Below are 18167 nucleotides of genomic sequence, written 5' to 3'. Positions count from 1 at the left end.
CTGACTTTATAACATAACCTCAAATCGCCATTATTAGTTAGTCGTCAACACAAGATGTTTAGAAGTGTACAATGTGCGTTTTTGTTCGTAAATGTCAGCCATGGCATATTGTAGTATCAGTATCGGAAACCGCTGTTATATAGCAACAAGCATATGCGTTCATTGCTCTTCTGATAGTACTCTCGCCAAAAAAAGTACAGATAACCTTGTTTAAACGTTGACCACAAGGTAACTAATCGAGCAAAAGTCACAGGAATTAAATAAAAATGTTGCTTGTTTATTTTTGTATCTAACTGTTTACAAACATTAAATTTAAGTTTTATGTCGGTAAGAACGAAAAATGGTACCTGTTTTGGCGCTTTTCAACCAGTGTACAATTTTGAACATTCATAAGTAATAAGGAAAACTTGTAATCGTATTAAGACCAAAGTTTTATACAAGATATGTACAATAGTACCAACTTAGATGTTGTAATTTTTGAATGATATGGATATAAAGTTATTGTTGAACTGGTTGTTTACAAACGATTTCAACTTTTACTCTCAGCCGGGTTCAGTTATTTTTGTTTCATAGGCAATTTATTTATGCAAACTCAAATTAAAACTGTTGTTTTTAACCACTTTAACTTAATTAAACAGATTTTGTTCATTTGCCACGGCTGACGTCTGCTCGGAAGATGCGAACCATTAAACCGTCAAGGGCTATGTTGCAATGATTGTGTACGGACCACTCATGCCCTAAGTGCAAGACGTAGCTGAAGTAAATTATATATTGTTGTGGACTATTCCACATCAGCCATCAGGACATGTGGACAAAAACCATCAGCTTTTTCAAACGAGCTTTGGACCTCCATTGGCAGGTTTAACAATGAATTACTTAAACTTTCAAATTTGCAGTTTAGTAGTAAAACACCGAAACCAGTACTTTCTTTCATTGCTACAAACAGAAAACTTTGTTATTGTTTGTCAATAATTTGCTTTATACGTCTGGACGCAGAAATAAACAAGCTTAAGTATTTTTTTTTTTTTTTACTTTCATACTCGGGTATTTATTCTTTTTGATCAGAGAGTAGGCAGGCATTTCCGAACCAAATAGTTTGTCGACCAGCTGTGCGGCACAGTAATAATCTAATATTTTACATCTATTTGAAATTAAATGTGACGAAAAAATATATGATCTTAGTATCATTGAAACACAATATATGTATCCCTGTAAACTGATTTTAAAAATTATATATACTGTTTTGTGGTTAATTGTTCTTTTTTTTGCTTTCGTCACAATTTTTCTCAACAACATCGAGTTTCTCGGCTCGTTTCACAAAATGCGATCACAGCTTAAAACCCTGAGTATAAAATATATTGTAATAGTAATGTTTCCTATAGTTTAGATAATGTTTACATTAGCTACACAATCCATAAAATCTCTTTTATCAATTTTTAAAATAGTTTTTAAAATGTTTTCATTTTTAGGTGGACACAATGCATATATTTTACAATAATTTTTGTTTCAAATACTCGCATCAGTCTAGGAAACTGAAGGGAATTGGGGTTTTTGGTTGGGAGGGGTAGGCACTGGTGAAGGGGATAATCAGAATATCAATATTCACGCTTAGTATTTAAAAAAGTAAAGGAATAAGTATAAGGAATTTAAATTAGGGCTTCTTTAATGGGGCGGCCTATTACCATGCATTTAAGACTCTAGGGTCTTTTGCAGACCCCGGAAGCACACCATGAGGCACACCCATCCACAGTTTTAGCAGTTCTACATACCTCAGAAAACAACCGATCAGGTCCTCCTGGGGAAATTCGCAATCCAAATTATCAAATTTGGCATACCGCTCCATTGCTATTGCAATGCAGTCAAAGAGCAGGTGTTCAGCAGTTTCCTCCTGCTTGTCACACATTCCACAGAGTGGATCCTCCTGAAGAATATCGGCTCACTGCATATGAGATTAGTTTAAAGAGTTTTTTGTATTATTTGGAGACGCACTACGTTTAACAGTTTCTTACATTATTAGAAAAACATACGATTTGACTTAATGTGAAAATTACATGTAATTATGAGGAGCGGTTCTTGTTTTCTGCTTCTCGAAAGAAAGTGATGTCAGCAAGAAGGAGGCTTCTCTGTCCCTGTCTACTATTTTTTATTAGGCTATATGTACATGTGTATTATACATATCAAAGTTAGTTGACATTTACAAGTGCACACCTGATGGTCGGGGGCATTTCTGATCAGTACTTTCCTGACTTCAAGTCATGTGTATCAGATTGTATTCAAATGTAGTTGGTAAACTTTACAATTTTGCTCGAATTCTTGTGTGAATGTTGCCATCACTGTTACCTCCTCGCTTAAACCTTCTTAGTTTGTTACCCTCCCCTTCTAAGAAACCCTGATTCCTCCGGGCCCCAAAGATTGATGGACTAATTGAGACATTATCTAAAAAATAAAACTCCTTAACCCTTTAAAGCCCCATTTACACTGCCCAAACATCCCCGAGCATCGAGCATCGAGCATTCGTGATCGTAGCTCGCCGGTTTTTCAACGAGCACGAACGCAAACGAGCCCTCTGTTTACACTGCTCGAGCATTTGTGTCCGATCAGTTTCTCGTGAGCGTTTGCAGTGAATATTGATGATGGCACCCGGACTGTCAAAACTTGCGGTTTCCGCTGCGGCGTCCTCATCCTGTTACAGGAGGAAAACGCGAGGAAGGAAAAGGCGACGCGTGTGGGAGTCTTCATTTTTGAAAAAGAGGAACCACACTATTTTGCTGAGAGATTTGAAAGAAGACCACGGAGGGCCTCTTTGAAAACTTCAGCCGAATGTCGTTAGACGATTTCGCCATCATATTGGGAAGGATAGAAGGGAAAATTGCCAAAACCGACACCAACTTCCGAGAGTGCGTTCCTGCATCAGTCCGGTTGGCGATAACTCTTCGATTTTTAGCAAGTGGTGACTCGTACGGTAGCCTCATGTATCTCTTCAGGGTTTCAAAGCCTACAATTTCTTTACTTGTTCCTGAAGTCTGTCGGGCCATCGTTGAAGCACTACAGGAGTATGTCAAGGTAAGAACAAAAATGTATAATATAATTTTATTTTTGGAAATATATATTTGGAATAAGTACATGAAAAAACGTTGAACGGAACTATTGAATAAAGTGCAAACGTGTGAATATTTTAACAGAACGAGGAAAAGAATGTTCCTGCTTCTGAGGGTACCCCAGTTCCAGGATCCGAGGCAAATACGGAGGCGAGCGGATCTGCATCATCACTGCTTGATTGATGTGAATGGTCTGTGGTGGGGGGTTGAGGTTCTAGATGGTGGTATGTAGGAAGAGAGGACAGAGGTGAAGTAGAGTCCCACTGTACTCTGGTGTATGGAGCCGTATCATGGCAAAAACGATTACGCATGATAGCATTCTGATTGCGCCTAAACCTCAAGTTATCAACACTGAAGATAGCCCTAAGGATAGTTATAGTAAAATCTTGAAGTCAAGTACAAGAAATAGGGTTATTTATGGATCTTTGGAATCAAAGGGCAGCGTTCCTTTGAAGACTGTTAAAGAGAATGTTCTGGTTATTTCTATCTGGCTTGGTGTGCAGCAAATTCTTTATGTTTGAACTAGAGTAAAACCCAAAATCTTATGTTTAGTTTAAGAAAATGATGTTGACATATATAATATTAAATTTCTTGGTGTTTATGTACAGTCTAATATTAAATGGAATGTTCATATTGAAATGTTATGTAAAAAGATGGCAAGAGGAATTTTTTATGTTGTGTAGGTTAAGATCAATTGTTAATAGAGAAGTGTTAATAGCTGTTTATTATGCCCACATACATAGCCATTTAACCTATGGAATTTTAGTATGGGTAATGATGGGAATGTAAAAAGGGTACTTGTATTACAAAAAAGGGATGTGAGAGTTATATGTCAGGTGGGGAATAGAACTCACTGTAAACCATATTTTAGACAGCTTAAGATTTTAACTGTTTTATTCTATTTTTATATTGGAATGTTTGTTGTATGTTAAAAACGCATTTAAATTCTGTGCCAACTAATAGTTCTGTACATGGTTATTTCACAAGAAACTGTAATATGCTTAGATTAGATAAGTACAACTATCATTCCACTAAATCAAACTTTTAGAAATAGGCAAAAAACTGTATAATTTGTTACCAAACCATATCCAACAACTTAGCTTAAGACCTTTTAAATTGAAAATTAAATGTTTGTTGTTGGATTTCTGCTGTTACAATATTGAAGAGTTTGTTAGTTTGATAAGTCAGGTAGATAGACTTAGTAATTAGTCAAAATAATCATTAAGCCTAAGCATGAACGTTGTGTCGCATTTGTGAAAATGTTTACCACAATAAATTTTCTGATTCTGATTCATTACCTATTTATTGTACTACTACTAGGAGGGCATATTATACCTGAATCTATTAGGAGGCATTTCAAGCTTAAGTACATAAAAATGAATCTCTAATAAGCCATGCAGGTAAAAAAGTGTAATTCGTGAGCTTACCTGTGAATCATTCTCCCTTTCAAGCGTTTTGTGAAAGTACATGAGTTGATGGTTTCCTTGCACTTGTTCTTATCCTTCAAAAACCCAAAAGCTTCGTAAGCAAACCATTTGCTCCTGTAGATCTCGTCTGCACCTGATAAAAAATAGGTACATTTAATTATCAATTCGTTGAACCGAAAACATAGGTGTACTATTCAGAGAACAATGCACCGTCTGGCTGCAAATCACAACATCTTATTTCCATTCCACCTTTTATTTTCTATATTATAATAACGATAATAAAGATACTTAACTTTTTATATATATTAAGAGATGATCACCTTCTATTTGTATTATTATTTATGATTTCTTGAAAATAATATTGTCAATTGGTGTATTCAAAGTGTATGAAAATTGGTTGAAAAGATTTATGAATTTGGTTGAAAAAATTATGAATTTCACCGGAAAAAGCTATAAATTTGCTAGAAGAAGGCTGACTTACCTTTTCCAGTCCCTTTTGAAGTTTTCTTCCTTGTTCTTCTCCCTCCTGAAGGAAGCTAACAAGGAGGTTATTTTGCTTTTGACGGTGTCGTATGTCGTCTCCAACTGCGTCGCTATAGCTTCCCAAGCGTCATTTTTTTTTTTAATTTTGTTGAAGTACAGCTTGTGGTTCGGCTGCCACAGCTCTAGGTGCCCCTCATAAAGAAAAACTAAAAGGAGGCACTTTTCATTCTCCCACTCCATGCTGCTTTTACGAAAAATTACTACACAGAATAAACTAAAGAAGGAATTCCACACTCGAAATGGGAGACGTGTGAACTCGACAGCCAGTAGGCAAGAACAGAATTCGGTGAACGCTGTTCGAAGAAACCCGAGGTGTGTTATACACTGAGCGAGCGGCGAACGAGCATCCCTTTGATGATTCGCCGGAAAAACCGACATCGGCGGATCAGGCTCGAGCACGAACGAGCATTCGATTCGACCTTGCTCGGCTCGCCGAAACTGTTTACACTGCCTGAGCCTAGAACGAATGATCGTTCGTCACTCCTGTTTGCGACGAATGCTCGGGCAGTGTAAACGGGGCTTAAGGAGTATGGACGTCATATGACGTCTTCTTTTGATAGGCTAAAATGAGTAAAGGATGGAATCCAAAAAATTACTTAAAGGAGTAAAAAATAAAAAAAACTTAAAAATCTCTTAAAAAATATTTATTTACATTTGAATGCTTAATAAAAAGGACTACATGTTCCACAAGTCAATATTTCAGTACTTTTTCAAAACCAAATGTCTTATTTCCTCTCTACGACAGACTTGATCAATATTGTCTGCCATTTGGACAATAGTAACAAACAACATGGTTGATCAATAAATATAAGTTACTCTCACAAGATAAATATGGTCACAGTATGCAGTATACATGGAATGGCTAGTATAATGTGGCGACATATTCTGACAGCAAAGCAATGCGCGCAACACAACCTTCAGTCAGTGGCTTCTACCAGGTGGCGACTGCGATCTGGTGGTAAAATCAGATTACAAGTGAATGCGAGCACAAACATTGAAGTTAAGATTAGTATGTTGCCGATAGATGGAACCACTTTACAGACAAATTTACTTAAGGGCAATCAGTAATAGCATTGCATTTACGATAATACAAAAATACAGAGGCTAAACGTCATATGACGTCGGTACTTTTTTGGGCCACTATTATTTATTGTTGTTATACAATTTATTTTTGGTTTCAGTTTGATAGTTTTGTCTTTATTGGTACTTTGGTAATATCCGGAGGCAACTATGTTCCTAAATACTACTTGTTATTAGGCTATATATGTAGTTAAATACTTACATACGATTTATAAATTTAACCCGGGAACGGTCACCCTGTTAGATTTTTTCTAACATAACTAATCGTTGTATTGAAAATTTTTTTTATCTACAGTCCTAGGCGATTGAGAGCCTTGGTATGTGTCCTTTACTATATAAGACGCCTTTTGCACGTGTTTTTCCAATGACTCATTCAGCCGGAGGGGTGGGGGTAAGATTGGAAGTGGGGCGCGCACGGACCCGCAGTCGGAATCTAACGCTCGACCGGATACGTACTGCCTATTGTTAAATTTTTTCTAACGGTGCGACCTTTTATGTCAGTGTATATTTCATTTTGTGTTGTTGTTTTGAGTGCTGTTCTTTGTAATTTATTTAATTTAGTTTAGTGCAACGGCTAATAAATCGCATGAAGCCCTTATTTTGGGATGGATTGATGAAGTTGAGGAGAGTGAGCTTGACAACTGCGATTCTATGAATGAAAGTGATGCCCAGACTGAATACTCGGACCATAACACAAATACAGACCAATCAGATTGTGAAATTGTGTTACGACAAGAAGACACTGTGCAAAAGGAAATAAAACATTCACAAGCTGCAACTGCACCTTTAGCTTCGACATCAAATATTCAATATGTACAAGGGTCAGCTTATGTATTATGTAGGGAAAGATCCATACACTAAATGGTTGGTTCACAAGCCTACAAACATTCGCAATACCAAAACTACAAAGGAAAACATTATTATTTCATTACCTGGAGTCAAATCAGTGGCAAAAAACAAAGTGACTCAATTAGATTGCTGGAAAGTATTTTTTCCAGACGAAATGATTCATCGAATACTAATTTGGACTAACAAAGAACTTCTATCAATATATTAGGACCTTCAGAGAATATTCCAATAACTAATTAATTGATACTTGGTATAAGAATACGTTTGAAAAGCTGTAAAAACAAAAGGAGTCAGATGTTAGATTTTTTCTATACGCGCGACCATTTACGTAAAATATCTAGGGTGAATTCTCCCGGGTTAAAAAAGTTAAAGTTAACATTACAAGCACTTGTGCTATCTGAACTTTGATTTAGGTATCTCCAAGGATGTTTTCCTTTTTTGCCAGAAGTACGGAGTGATGCCCTGGCACCATCAAAGCCCGCACTGATGGTCAGGGGCATTTTCGATCAGTACTTTCCTAGAATATGTCCCAGATCATCCAACTTACTGATGTCAGATCATGATCAGCACCTGATCTAAGGTTGGGAAAGTTCTGATTGGAAATGACCCTGGTCATCAGTATGGGCTTCTGCGCCACCCAGCATGTCTGGGGAAAAAAGAAAAACTCCTCAAGATAGTAGCTAAATTAAATTCGCTTTTAAAGGTTAACTTAAACTGTGGTAGGTTACTACTAGTTACATATTTATGATAACTTAATCTAAACCTACTTATATCACATAATAACAAGTAGTAGATAGGGTCAGAGTGGCCTCCGAATAAAATAACTAAATATATAACTAATGATTATAACTCTTGTCTCTCACTCTGCAATTAACATGTTAATTAGTCAGTTCATATGGATATTTAGTGTTTGGGCTATGGCACTAAATGCTAGACATTAATTAAGTTGTTTATCACATGTCTGATGAAATACCGTTTTCCAGATGTTTCCTGCTAGTTCAAAAATAATAAAGAGTGGGGGGGCAGATCCCGACCCATTTGAGGTGTCAATCTCACAAGCCCTTCTAGAGTTGGAGATGAACAGCGATCTTAAGGCACAGCTAAGAGAGCTCTACATCACCAAGGCCAAGGAGGTGGAATATAACAATGGCAAGAAGGTAAGAGTTTTATATCACTAATTTGCCATTGCCTTTTTAATGGCAAAAACTTATTAATAGGCTAATTTAAGAATGGATTAGTTCGTGCAAAATTGTCTGGAACTACATTTTAATCTTTTTGCTTCAAATTTGCAGCGTGTACCAGAACTTTAGATGACCTATAGATATACAAATGCAGTCATTTATACTGTGGTTCTTGAAGTAACCCTAAAACAATGAGGTTTTGAAGAGACCCAAAACGACAGGCTTCATGCCTTTGCCAATCATATCTCGCTATACCTTGCATGTTTCTCCTTCAATAACTAAGTGCTCCAAAAGCTGTAATTTTGGTCAAAAGTTATTACTGTGATAAGGAAAGTTCAAACCTTCATTTACATTTATAGTTTATTACTTAATAAGATTTTATATTCTATGTAAATAATTGCACAATATAATGAGATAAGTCCTGTTACCAGTCACTTTAAAATATTAGTTCTGGATGGTACACTATATAAAGGCTCTCAATACCATAGTGTCACTTAAGTTTTGTTAACCTTGTATTATCTTTTTCACCGTTGTAATACCATTTGGTGTTTTATTACTTCTTTGTCATACCTTAAATCATTATGGCCTAGGGAGATTGTTGAGATTAAATTAGAGTACTACTGTACACAGCTTAGTGGTAGGTGACATTTGAATTAACCCCTTAACAGCATACTAAAAATGTTTAAAAAGTGCTTTTCATGAAATTTTTTGATTATTTATAAATTTTATTCCAAATATTGCAAAAGAGAAGCAGTGTACAAACCTACATTGCAATTACAGTAGCCTACTGTTAATATGACAAAAGAGTGTCAGTTATTTATAATATTGCATAACAGTCTCAACATAAGCCATTCAGCATGGCAACACCATCTGGTGGCAAAATGATAAATTATGTATTTTCTTCTATGGGGCAGATTATTGCCATGCACTTAAACTTAATTTATAAACAAACACTCCAGTAATTATAAACTTTTATTTTTAACTGACAATGTAGGTCTGATGATGTGTTCATTGAACATGAAAGGCCTCAAAAAAATAAAATTTCATAATTATTACAGTGTACAGTGGAGTCCCGCTAATCCGAACACGTGTAATCCGAACGTCGGTTAATCTGAACAGGTCCAGGAGGAATTATTTATAACGATAATGAAAAGTTTATAGGAACTAATTTACTTAAAAAATGAAAATGGGTGCATCATTTCGTACATAAACAAAGAAAACTTTAATTAAATAGACATAAAGTATTTTATTAAGACAAATTGTGTACGGTACAGTACATAAATAATGAAGTTAAATACAGTACCAAAATTGAAACTTATAGGTTAATAGTATGAGTTAAATTACTGTATTAAGAAATGAAATCAAACAAAAAATTGGACGTACAGTACTGATATTATTATTGAGTACAATATTAATTGTTAAAAGACAATAAATTCAGTTATTGTCTTCCGTCGCATTGAAGAGAGTCTATTGGATGACGCGTAGTTTCGCCATCGTGTCATAAACATGACATCGGCAGGTGTAGCAGTAGCCTGTTGCTCTAAGTTATATATATGTTTTTCATTTGTTATTATCAATGATGTACCCTAAAATCAGGCAACCTGGAAAACTTTGTTTTTATGCCGACGACGCAAACCTAAAAAATTTCTGCACCTTCAATAAAGGGAGTGGAGGAGTCATCCAGCACTAACTTATCACTTTTAGCCCAATTTTTTGAAGCAAATAAATTACTTTTGAATGTTGATAAGACAAACTTTATAGTATTTAACCACAAAACAAATGAAAAAAAATAATCAAGCCAACAGTAACAATAAATAAAGATAGCCATATTTTCCAAGTAGCAAATTCAAAATTTTTAGGATTATCGATTGACGAGAACCTGGACTGGAGCTCTCACATTGAAAGTGTTCTTGCAAGGGCAGCTTCAGGCATTTATGCTTTAAATAGATTAAGAAATTTTTGTGATGTCAAAACTCTAAGAACAGTCTATTTTTTCTTATATTCATTCCGTTATTTCCTTTGGGATTTCAAATATATGGTGCCACAACAGTTAGAAATTTAGACTCAATTTTAAAAATCCAAAAGAGAGCAGTAAGATCAATTTTTAAACTTAACCCTTTTAGTGCCAGGACAAAAAAATCAAAAGTTGGTCTGAGAAATGCCAGTGATTTTTCACATAATACTACTGAAGGATGCCAGGCCTATTTCAGCCGTTTTTGCAGTGTTTTACTAAAAAAAAATTGTAAAAAATTACAAAATATTGAGATATTTTCCTAATTTTTTCATTGTTTTGCAGTAAAATAAATTTCCTTATAAAAAAAAACTATAAAGCAAATTATATTTCTAAATGTAATTAACTTAAAAAAATTTAAAAAAGTAGACATTTTACTTACAGTTTTTATATTTTTCCAGTTTCACATAAAAAATAGTACTTTAAAAAAATTATTTCACTATAACACATACTGTCACTTGATAAGAGGAATTAAAACTGAATACACACATAAAAAGTTTTGATTAATATTTCAAAAACAAAAAAAAATCATGTCAATTTTTTTAGAAAGTTACATTTTCACTTTTTTGTGTTATTTACACTATTTAGCTTCTTTGTAAAGCTTATAATTGTTCCGGTACTTTGGGGATTATACCGACCTCACCAGTATGAAGAACACAAAAATGTAAATTTATAGAAACAAACCATGATGGAAGGAAAAAAAAAACAACTCTGTAATTACAAAATTACAAACTTACAAGCATTTCCAGGTATTGTGATCGGTATTGTTGTCGCTGTTATCTTATCTTTCTCGAGAATCCCGATTACGGCAAGCCGCGCGGCATCACATGATTTGCACGGGTACATAATTAATTGCCTTTTCCATTACAATTCAATTTATATTTCTGATCAGCCCTCTAGAATTTGATATTTTACTGATAGGTACTATCTCGAGGGATGTTTTTCTTTCTTTTTTTTCTTTCATTCTCCGCCGAAGCCCGCGCTGATGGCCGGAGGCACTCGCATTTTGGGTGGCGGAATGTGATCAAGAATAAAAACAAGTTTTGAGTGTTTTTTCAATAAAGAGTTTAGTTTTAGTTTGGTAATTGATTGTTTTTGTTGAATTTTTGTATTTGGAGAAATGTAGAAGTAAAACACGGAAGTACAACAAAGCGACGCGACTCTGCAATCACGTTATCTACTAGACCGCTCGACTTGACCTGAGGATGGGGAGGGGTTTGCGATAAGACAATTCCTGTTTTATATTGACGAAATATTGTTTTACGCTAATCTAGTAATCAGTAGAAGCAAAATGTCAAATAACACCATGTCTGGGTGTGGTCGGTATAATCCCAAAGTACCTATTTTCCACTATGAAACCATTAAAAAACTGTCTGAAACTACTTTTCTACTTAAAAAATAATGTACACTTTGTAAAATATCAACAACAAAATTTACACACTTTTGTACATAGATATTATAGTTAGGCGGTAAACACAAATATGGTGAGGCAAACATAAGGGATGCAATCCTTTTTTACAGCGTTTGCACACAAATGTGGCTTTCATTTTATTGAAGTTTACTTTTTATGTTATTAAAACATTGTTAGTTAACTATTTATCAAAACAAACAAACACTGTGGAAGCAGCAACACAAACAACCAAACCAGAGGTTAGACGTGAACTATCAGCTGACACAACTTTGTCTGATGCAACAATTACGGCCATTTTATCATGGCTAAACACCTGACTAACCTTACCATATTACTATTATTATTTTTTTTTATGTAGATTGGTTTCATTCTGATTGTTTGTATACCAACAAATTTAGAACAAGTTAAAAAATTATTGCGGTATGACTTTTACTCCGAACGTCCGTATATACGGACGTCGGCATTCTTCAGTAGTTATTCAAACGTCCGTATATACGGACGTTGGCAATTCTCGGTAGTTTTTTTAAAACGTCCGTATATACGGACGTTGGCACTAAAAGGGTTTTAAACCAGGCACATCGTCAAAAGAACATTTTATTTCATTAGGTATAAATGACCGTGTATGGTATGTATATTTATGAAACAATATTATCGGTAAAGCTCAGATTTTCCAATTTGCCACAGCTTGGTACACTTCACCAATACAATACCCGGCATAAAAATGACCTTGCCATTCCCACACATCATTTAAAATTTTTTCCGCAAAAAACCTCAATATATGGGCACAATATTTTTTTAATAAATTACCTCAATATTTAAAGTCAGAAAATGTTTTATCAACTTTCAAATCAAAATTAAAATATTTTCTCATTGCCAAGGCTCTTTATAGTTTTAACGAATTTTAAATACAGAACATGTCAAATTATATAGTTAATAATAATACTTTAGATGTACAATGCTATTGATGACACCATTCAGTGTACAATGTTGTGCCAATGAATAAAGAAATTTTGATTTGATTTAAAGTAATCGTAGTGCAAGGTTAAGCGCTGCAGCACCGTCTGCGTGTGGGACCAAACTCTCCTTTATCACCTAGGTTCTCGTCGTCCCGTAGCGCGTGGACCCGTACAATATCCAGTACGCTCACATTGCTTAACAATAGAACTCTCACACTAAATACAGTAAATGTGCTTAGTATTCACAAACACGTTTATATGTCAAGAAATACAATGCAACAGTCAGAAAACATGTTTTAATAAAAACAATGTTGATAATTCTATAACAAAATAGACCCATTCTCAAGTTTGAAACCGTATTTTTCTGTAATTCTGGCTAATCCGAACAATCACATAATCCGAATAGGGCTCGGTCCCAATTAGGTCGGATTAACGGGCTCTACTGTATGTTTATAAATTAAGTATTTGATTCCAATAAGAAGAAGCTGGTAGAATGTATTATGTATGTTATTTATTTGCAATTTTCCTGAGAATCGAATCGCAAACTGTCACAGATCAAAATAAAACAGGTCATTGTTGCAAGACGAAATAACTCTTATTGAATTTTTACTGGTCATAAATCAGCAACGAATTATCTCAGCTAAAACCATTAAGGGGTTAACCCTTTCAGTGCCAACGTCCGACTACACGGACGTACATAAAATGTGCAAGAAGAGCCAGCGTCCGACTACACGGACGTGTTTTAAAATATTCGTAAAAAAATACAAAAAAATATCTAAACAATCCAAATGTTGTTATAATTGTATTTATAAAGATATAAACTAAGAACACATTCAGTTGAATGTATTTCCATTACATTAGTGTTATAAATAAAACAAAATCAAGTGGCTGTGAACGTCGCTAGTCTGAGTCAGCTGTCGTCTGTTGTTTACTAACCAACTACGCAGTTTCGCCGATTGCGCCGAGCTAACTTGTTTCGTTTATTGTTGTAAAATTTTTACAAAATGAAGCGTATTGCATCACCTCTTAGTGAAAACACTGTACGGAGAGTGTTAGAAGACGATAGTAATGTTGTTGTGAGTGATAGTGGAAACGGAGAGTGTTTAGCAAGATGGTACTTTGGGATTATACCGACCACACCCAATCATGAATCGTTATTTAACATTTTGATTCTACTGATTACTAGATTAGCTTAGAACAATATTTTCGTCAATATAAAACAGGAATTGTCTTATCGCAAACCCCTCCCCATCCTCAGACAGGGTCAATGTCGAGCGGTCTAGTAGATAACGTGCCGTAATCGGGATTCTCGAGAAAGATAAGCGACCTGCCGTAATCGGGATTCTCGAGAAAGATAAGATAACAGCGACAATAATACCGATCACAATACCTGAAAACTTGTTGATAAATGGAATATTAGTTCTGTTACTTAATTACATCGTTTTATAAGTTCATTGAAAAACGTTTAAGAGTTGGGGGCATATAACGGAATCTGACCCCAACAATTGATAATCGTTGTAAGTTTGTAATTTTGTAATTAAAGAGTTGTTTTTTCGTTCTATAATGTTTATTTCTTAAAATTTTTATTTTTGTGTTCTTCATACTGGTGTGGATGGTATAATCCCAAAGTACCGCAAGATGTGCGAAAAATCCAAATACGCGTTATTTTTTTAAAAACAATGATAAAACCTTTATTTTTGAAGATAGATGTAAAACTTTTTTGTGTATGTGTTCAAAAGTATGTGGAGGTTCAAATACATACTCAATTTAGTGAACAAGGATTTTTTTACTGGCCTTATATTTACACCAAACTGAAAAATTCGTCATAAAATTTTATGTAAGTAAAAGTTTTTCTAGTTTTATATTTTTAATGCACGTTGTAGTTAATTTATTTTCCAGTATTAATTTAAAGCACATTGTTTAGAGCAAAACAAAACAAAAAGTAACAATTTTCATAAATAAATAACAAAACTGTGACAGTTTTTGCAAACTGCTGAAAAATTGGCAATTATAGCCTGGCTCTTCTTCTACGCGCACTAGGGAGAATGTCTGGCACTGAAAGGGTTAAATATTTCAATTAAAATTATTGTTATTGATATTCTTGTGTTGTGTATTTAACGCTGTCTGTAATTTTCAGTCAATAATCATCTACGTCCCAATTCCTCAACTCAAGTCTTTCCAAAAAGTCCAAATACGTTTGGTCAGAGAGCTAGAAAAGAAATTTAGTGCTAAACATGTTGTATTTGTTGGGGAGAGGAAGATATTGCCGAAGCCAACAAGAAAGACCCGAACCAAGAACAAGCAGAAAAGGCCAAGAAGGTGGGTTTGACACAAAGTTTATAATAATTTTCTTAACTCAGTGAACAAGCATACAACAGCTGTAGTATATTGTTTATTCCAATAGTTTCAAAGAAAGAAATTGGAAATGTAAATCGTTTCAATTAAGTGATTTTAGGTATTTACAGGATAGACATCCGACCGAGGAAACAGGGAATAGTCAGGAATTTTCCTGTAGAACTGGACAAATCTCACACAATTTTTCTGTCTCTAAGAAATTATAAAATTAAGAAATAACTTGGCAACACATTGAAAGGACTTAATTAATCTCAAAACATTGTATTTTACTCAACGTGATCCTTGAAACTGAATGAAGTTCAAGTTCCATGTAACACCAATTGATCTGAGGTTGCCTTCACTAGTGTAGTTAACCTACACACAAGTGTAGGTTATTGTCAAGAGGGTTTTGGATAAAAACCCAAGGTTTTTGAAAAAAGTTACCTAAAATTTATTTTTGATCATAAAAAGCTCCTTTTTAAAGTTAAATAAATTATGTATCACAAACCATTAAACATTTAGATTTTTTAAATTTAAAAAATCGCTTAAAACAGGAAAATTTCCATGAAAGCAAAATAAAAATCAAGTTTTAGGTGAAATAACTATTGTAAAAAAAGACTTATTTTGAAATGTCAATACTTCCATGATAAAGAGCGTTTAAAAACAACCCAAAATCATTTGTAATAATCTAATATTGTATAATATATAGAATTGTAAAAAATACTTAATTGCTAGAGATTACTTTTACTGAAATAAAAGGTTAACAAAAATACTTAAAATTAAATTTTGATCATTAAAAAGCTCCCTTTTAATTCGATTGAAAGGTAAATTAACTATCCAACAGAATGTATATAACAATAAGATGTTAATACAATAAAAAGAATTAAAAATCACTTTAGACAGTGACTTTTCTACGGAAACAAAATAAAAATCCAGTTAACTACTATAAGAAAAATTTATTTTGAAATTTCAATACTTTTATGATGAAGAGCATTTAAAAACACCCTAAAAAACATGTGTAATAACCTAATATTGTACAATACACAATTATACACATTTTTTAAGCTCTTGAGGTTTGTTTTGCTAAAAAAGCACAGGGTTTTGGATAACATTTAGTTAAGTTTATTTTTTTTTTTACAAAAAGTTTAATACTTTAATGACAAAAACCATTTAAAAACAGTGCAAAAGCATATGTAATGTAACATTACATATTAAAAAACTCAAACATAAACATAGCCTTACTCATTTAACAAACTCTAAACACTGTCTTCATGGACACTCGGACATATAACAGGCACAAAGATTTTCGAAAAGTTTTCTAATGTGACTGTCATCACTTTTTTATCAATTTTAAAATCCAGTATAACTTAGAAAAATTTTAAATGAATAAAAACGCACAATTATATAATATAAAAAATGCTCCACTACTTGTCACAACATTGTGATAGCCATCCAGCTCAGAAAGTGTTGGCATTTTGTTAGTTGTTTATGTCACCTAATAAAAGTTCAAAGTATAACTGTTGAAAAGGTTAGTTTAGTTTATGTATTAGCCTTTGGTATGATATTAGCGAGTATGGTATAAGTTATAGAGGTACTAAATATGTAATAGAAATCATCTCGTTCCGAGGCTCCGGCACTTTTCACGTAAGAATGTCTCTTCTCGGAGCGAAACTCTGCACTCAAGCGTGTTTTTTACATTGTCTCGTAGCGAGATCCCTGGCACTAAAAGGGTTAATAACTGTTCAACATGCAACAGTAAGTAATTTTAATTATTATTTTCTTATTCTGATGTTCTGCTGAAATAAATATATAATATATTAAACTTTGTTAATTTTCATGTAATTATATACTTTCAACATGTGCTTGCAAAAACTCCTAAAACCATTAGCACTACAAGTGAATATAGTCAACACATATAGGGTTAAAGGAAAAAGTATAATGCAAAGGTTTCTTTAATATTTATAAAATAATTGAAATTATGATACAACATATAAATTTAATGGAAATGGAAGAAGAATAATGTATTAGTTACATGATTAACCTTAAAATAATTATTCAGACATCCTCCTAAAATAAAAATATAAACCAATGTTTTTAGTATAAAAATAATGAATGATTGCTTCTAGCAGCTGGAATAAATAATCTAATTTATTTGATATACAATTTATAAAATAGTTTAAATTAAAGTTTATCTTACCATAGAAGCTTTTTTGTTCCCTTTGATCTTGTCCAATGATTAATGGAAGTTATTGTACTTTCAGTATCACAGGACATACAGAAAACTGCTCTTGTACAGAGATGTGTTTTGTGGCACAACTCCTCTAGGGTAGCAGGACAGTGGTCAAATTTTGAATTAAAGATGACAAGCTCTCTGATTTTCAAGCGGAGTATAAATATAATTTACAGAAAACTCTCTGAATTGCTTTGGGTGTGACTGAGATAGACAATTTAAAATAGCAGTAACGTTTTTTAATTTTTATAAAAAGCCTATACCTTGACTGATGAATAATATACAATTGTGTATTTAAGAACCATTGATATTTTTTGAAATAAGACAATAGAAATAAAACATTCAATAACTTACGTGAAACTTGAAAATCTAGAGAAAACGTAAATACAATATTAAATAATACTGCCATTTCTAAAAAGTGGCTCCTTATTTATAAGATAACAATAAATAAGAAAATGATACATTTATTTTAAATAATAAATTCATTGTACATTGACTGAAAAGTTACCTGCTACTACCACCCAGAGCAAAACAGATATTAAAAAATGTTTTTAAAAGATTTGTAAATCTATATTACGTTTCTATATAGTATTACTTGATTAAGGTTGACTTTTTTTCTTAAGAATATCATGTTCCAGTGAATATCTGTCTCTTTTTGACTAGCATTGTAGTATTTTAGGGGTTTGCTAAATTATTGCACAGTGTGTTCTTCCATTTAAAAAATCTATATTTAGTTGAAATCGTATAACACAAAGGGGGTTTTTCTGTTACTTACAAAAACATTTTGATATACTTATTTTTGAATACGTGTGAAACTGACAAAATATTGTCAACTGTCCCAGTGTTACTGCTCAGTTTGGTGATTGTGTAGTGTCAAAGTGGACAAACAGTAAACTGTCATTTCTCCACAGTGGCACCTTTTGTATAAGGTGACCATTACTAAGGAAGTGACACATTTATTTTAAAATACAATTCATTGTACATTATCTGAAAAGTTAAGTACTACCACCCAGAGCAGAACAGATATTAAAACAGGTTTTTAAAAGA

The 18167-nt window shown here is 33.5% G+C and overlaps 1 protein-coding gene across 1 annotated transcript in view; it reads left to right on the top strand.

The window, feature by feature from the left end:
* Positions 1 to 18167, top strand: part of LOC124366867 (40S ribosomal protein S7-like) — a 34548-nt gene that overhangs the window by 3402 nt on the left and 12979 nt on the right. The window contains exons 2-3 of the mRNA XM_046823470.1: positions 7981 to 8154; positions 14694 to 14875. Coding sequence (XP_046679426.1) covers positions 7981 to 8154; positions 14694 to 14875 — 356 coding nt within the window. The remainder of the gene's footprint in view (positions 1 to 7980; positions 8155 to 14693; positions 14876 to 18167) is intronic.

Source organism: Homalodisca vitripennis, chromosome 1 (genome assembly GCF_021130785.1).
Source record: "Homalodisca vitripennis isolate AUS2020 chromosome 1, UT_GWSS_2.1, whole genome shotgun sequence".
Lineage (NCBI taxonomy): Eukaryota > Metazoa > Arthropoda > Insecta > Hemiptera > Cicadellidae > Homalodisca > Homalodisca vitripennis.
The sequence above is the reverse complement of the archived record's forward strand: the minus strand, read 5'-3'. Positions and strand labels throughout refer to the sequence as shown.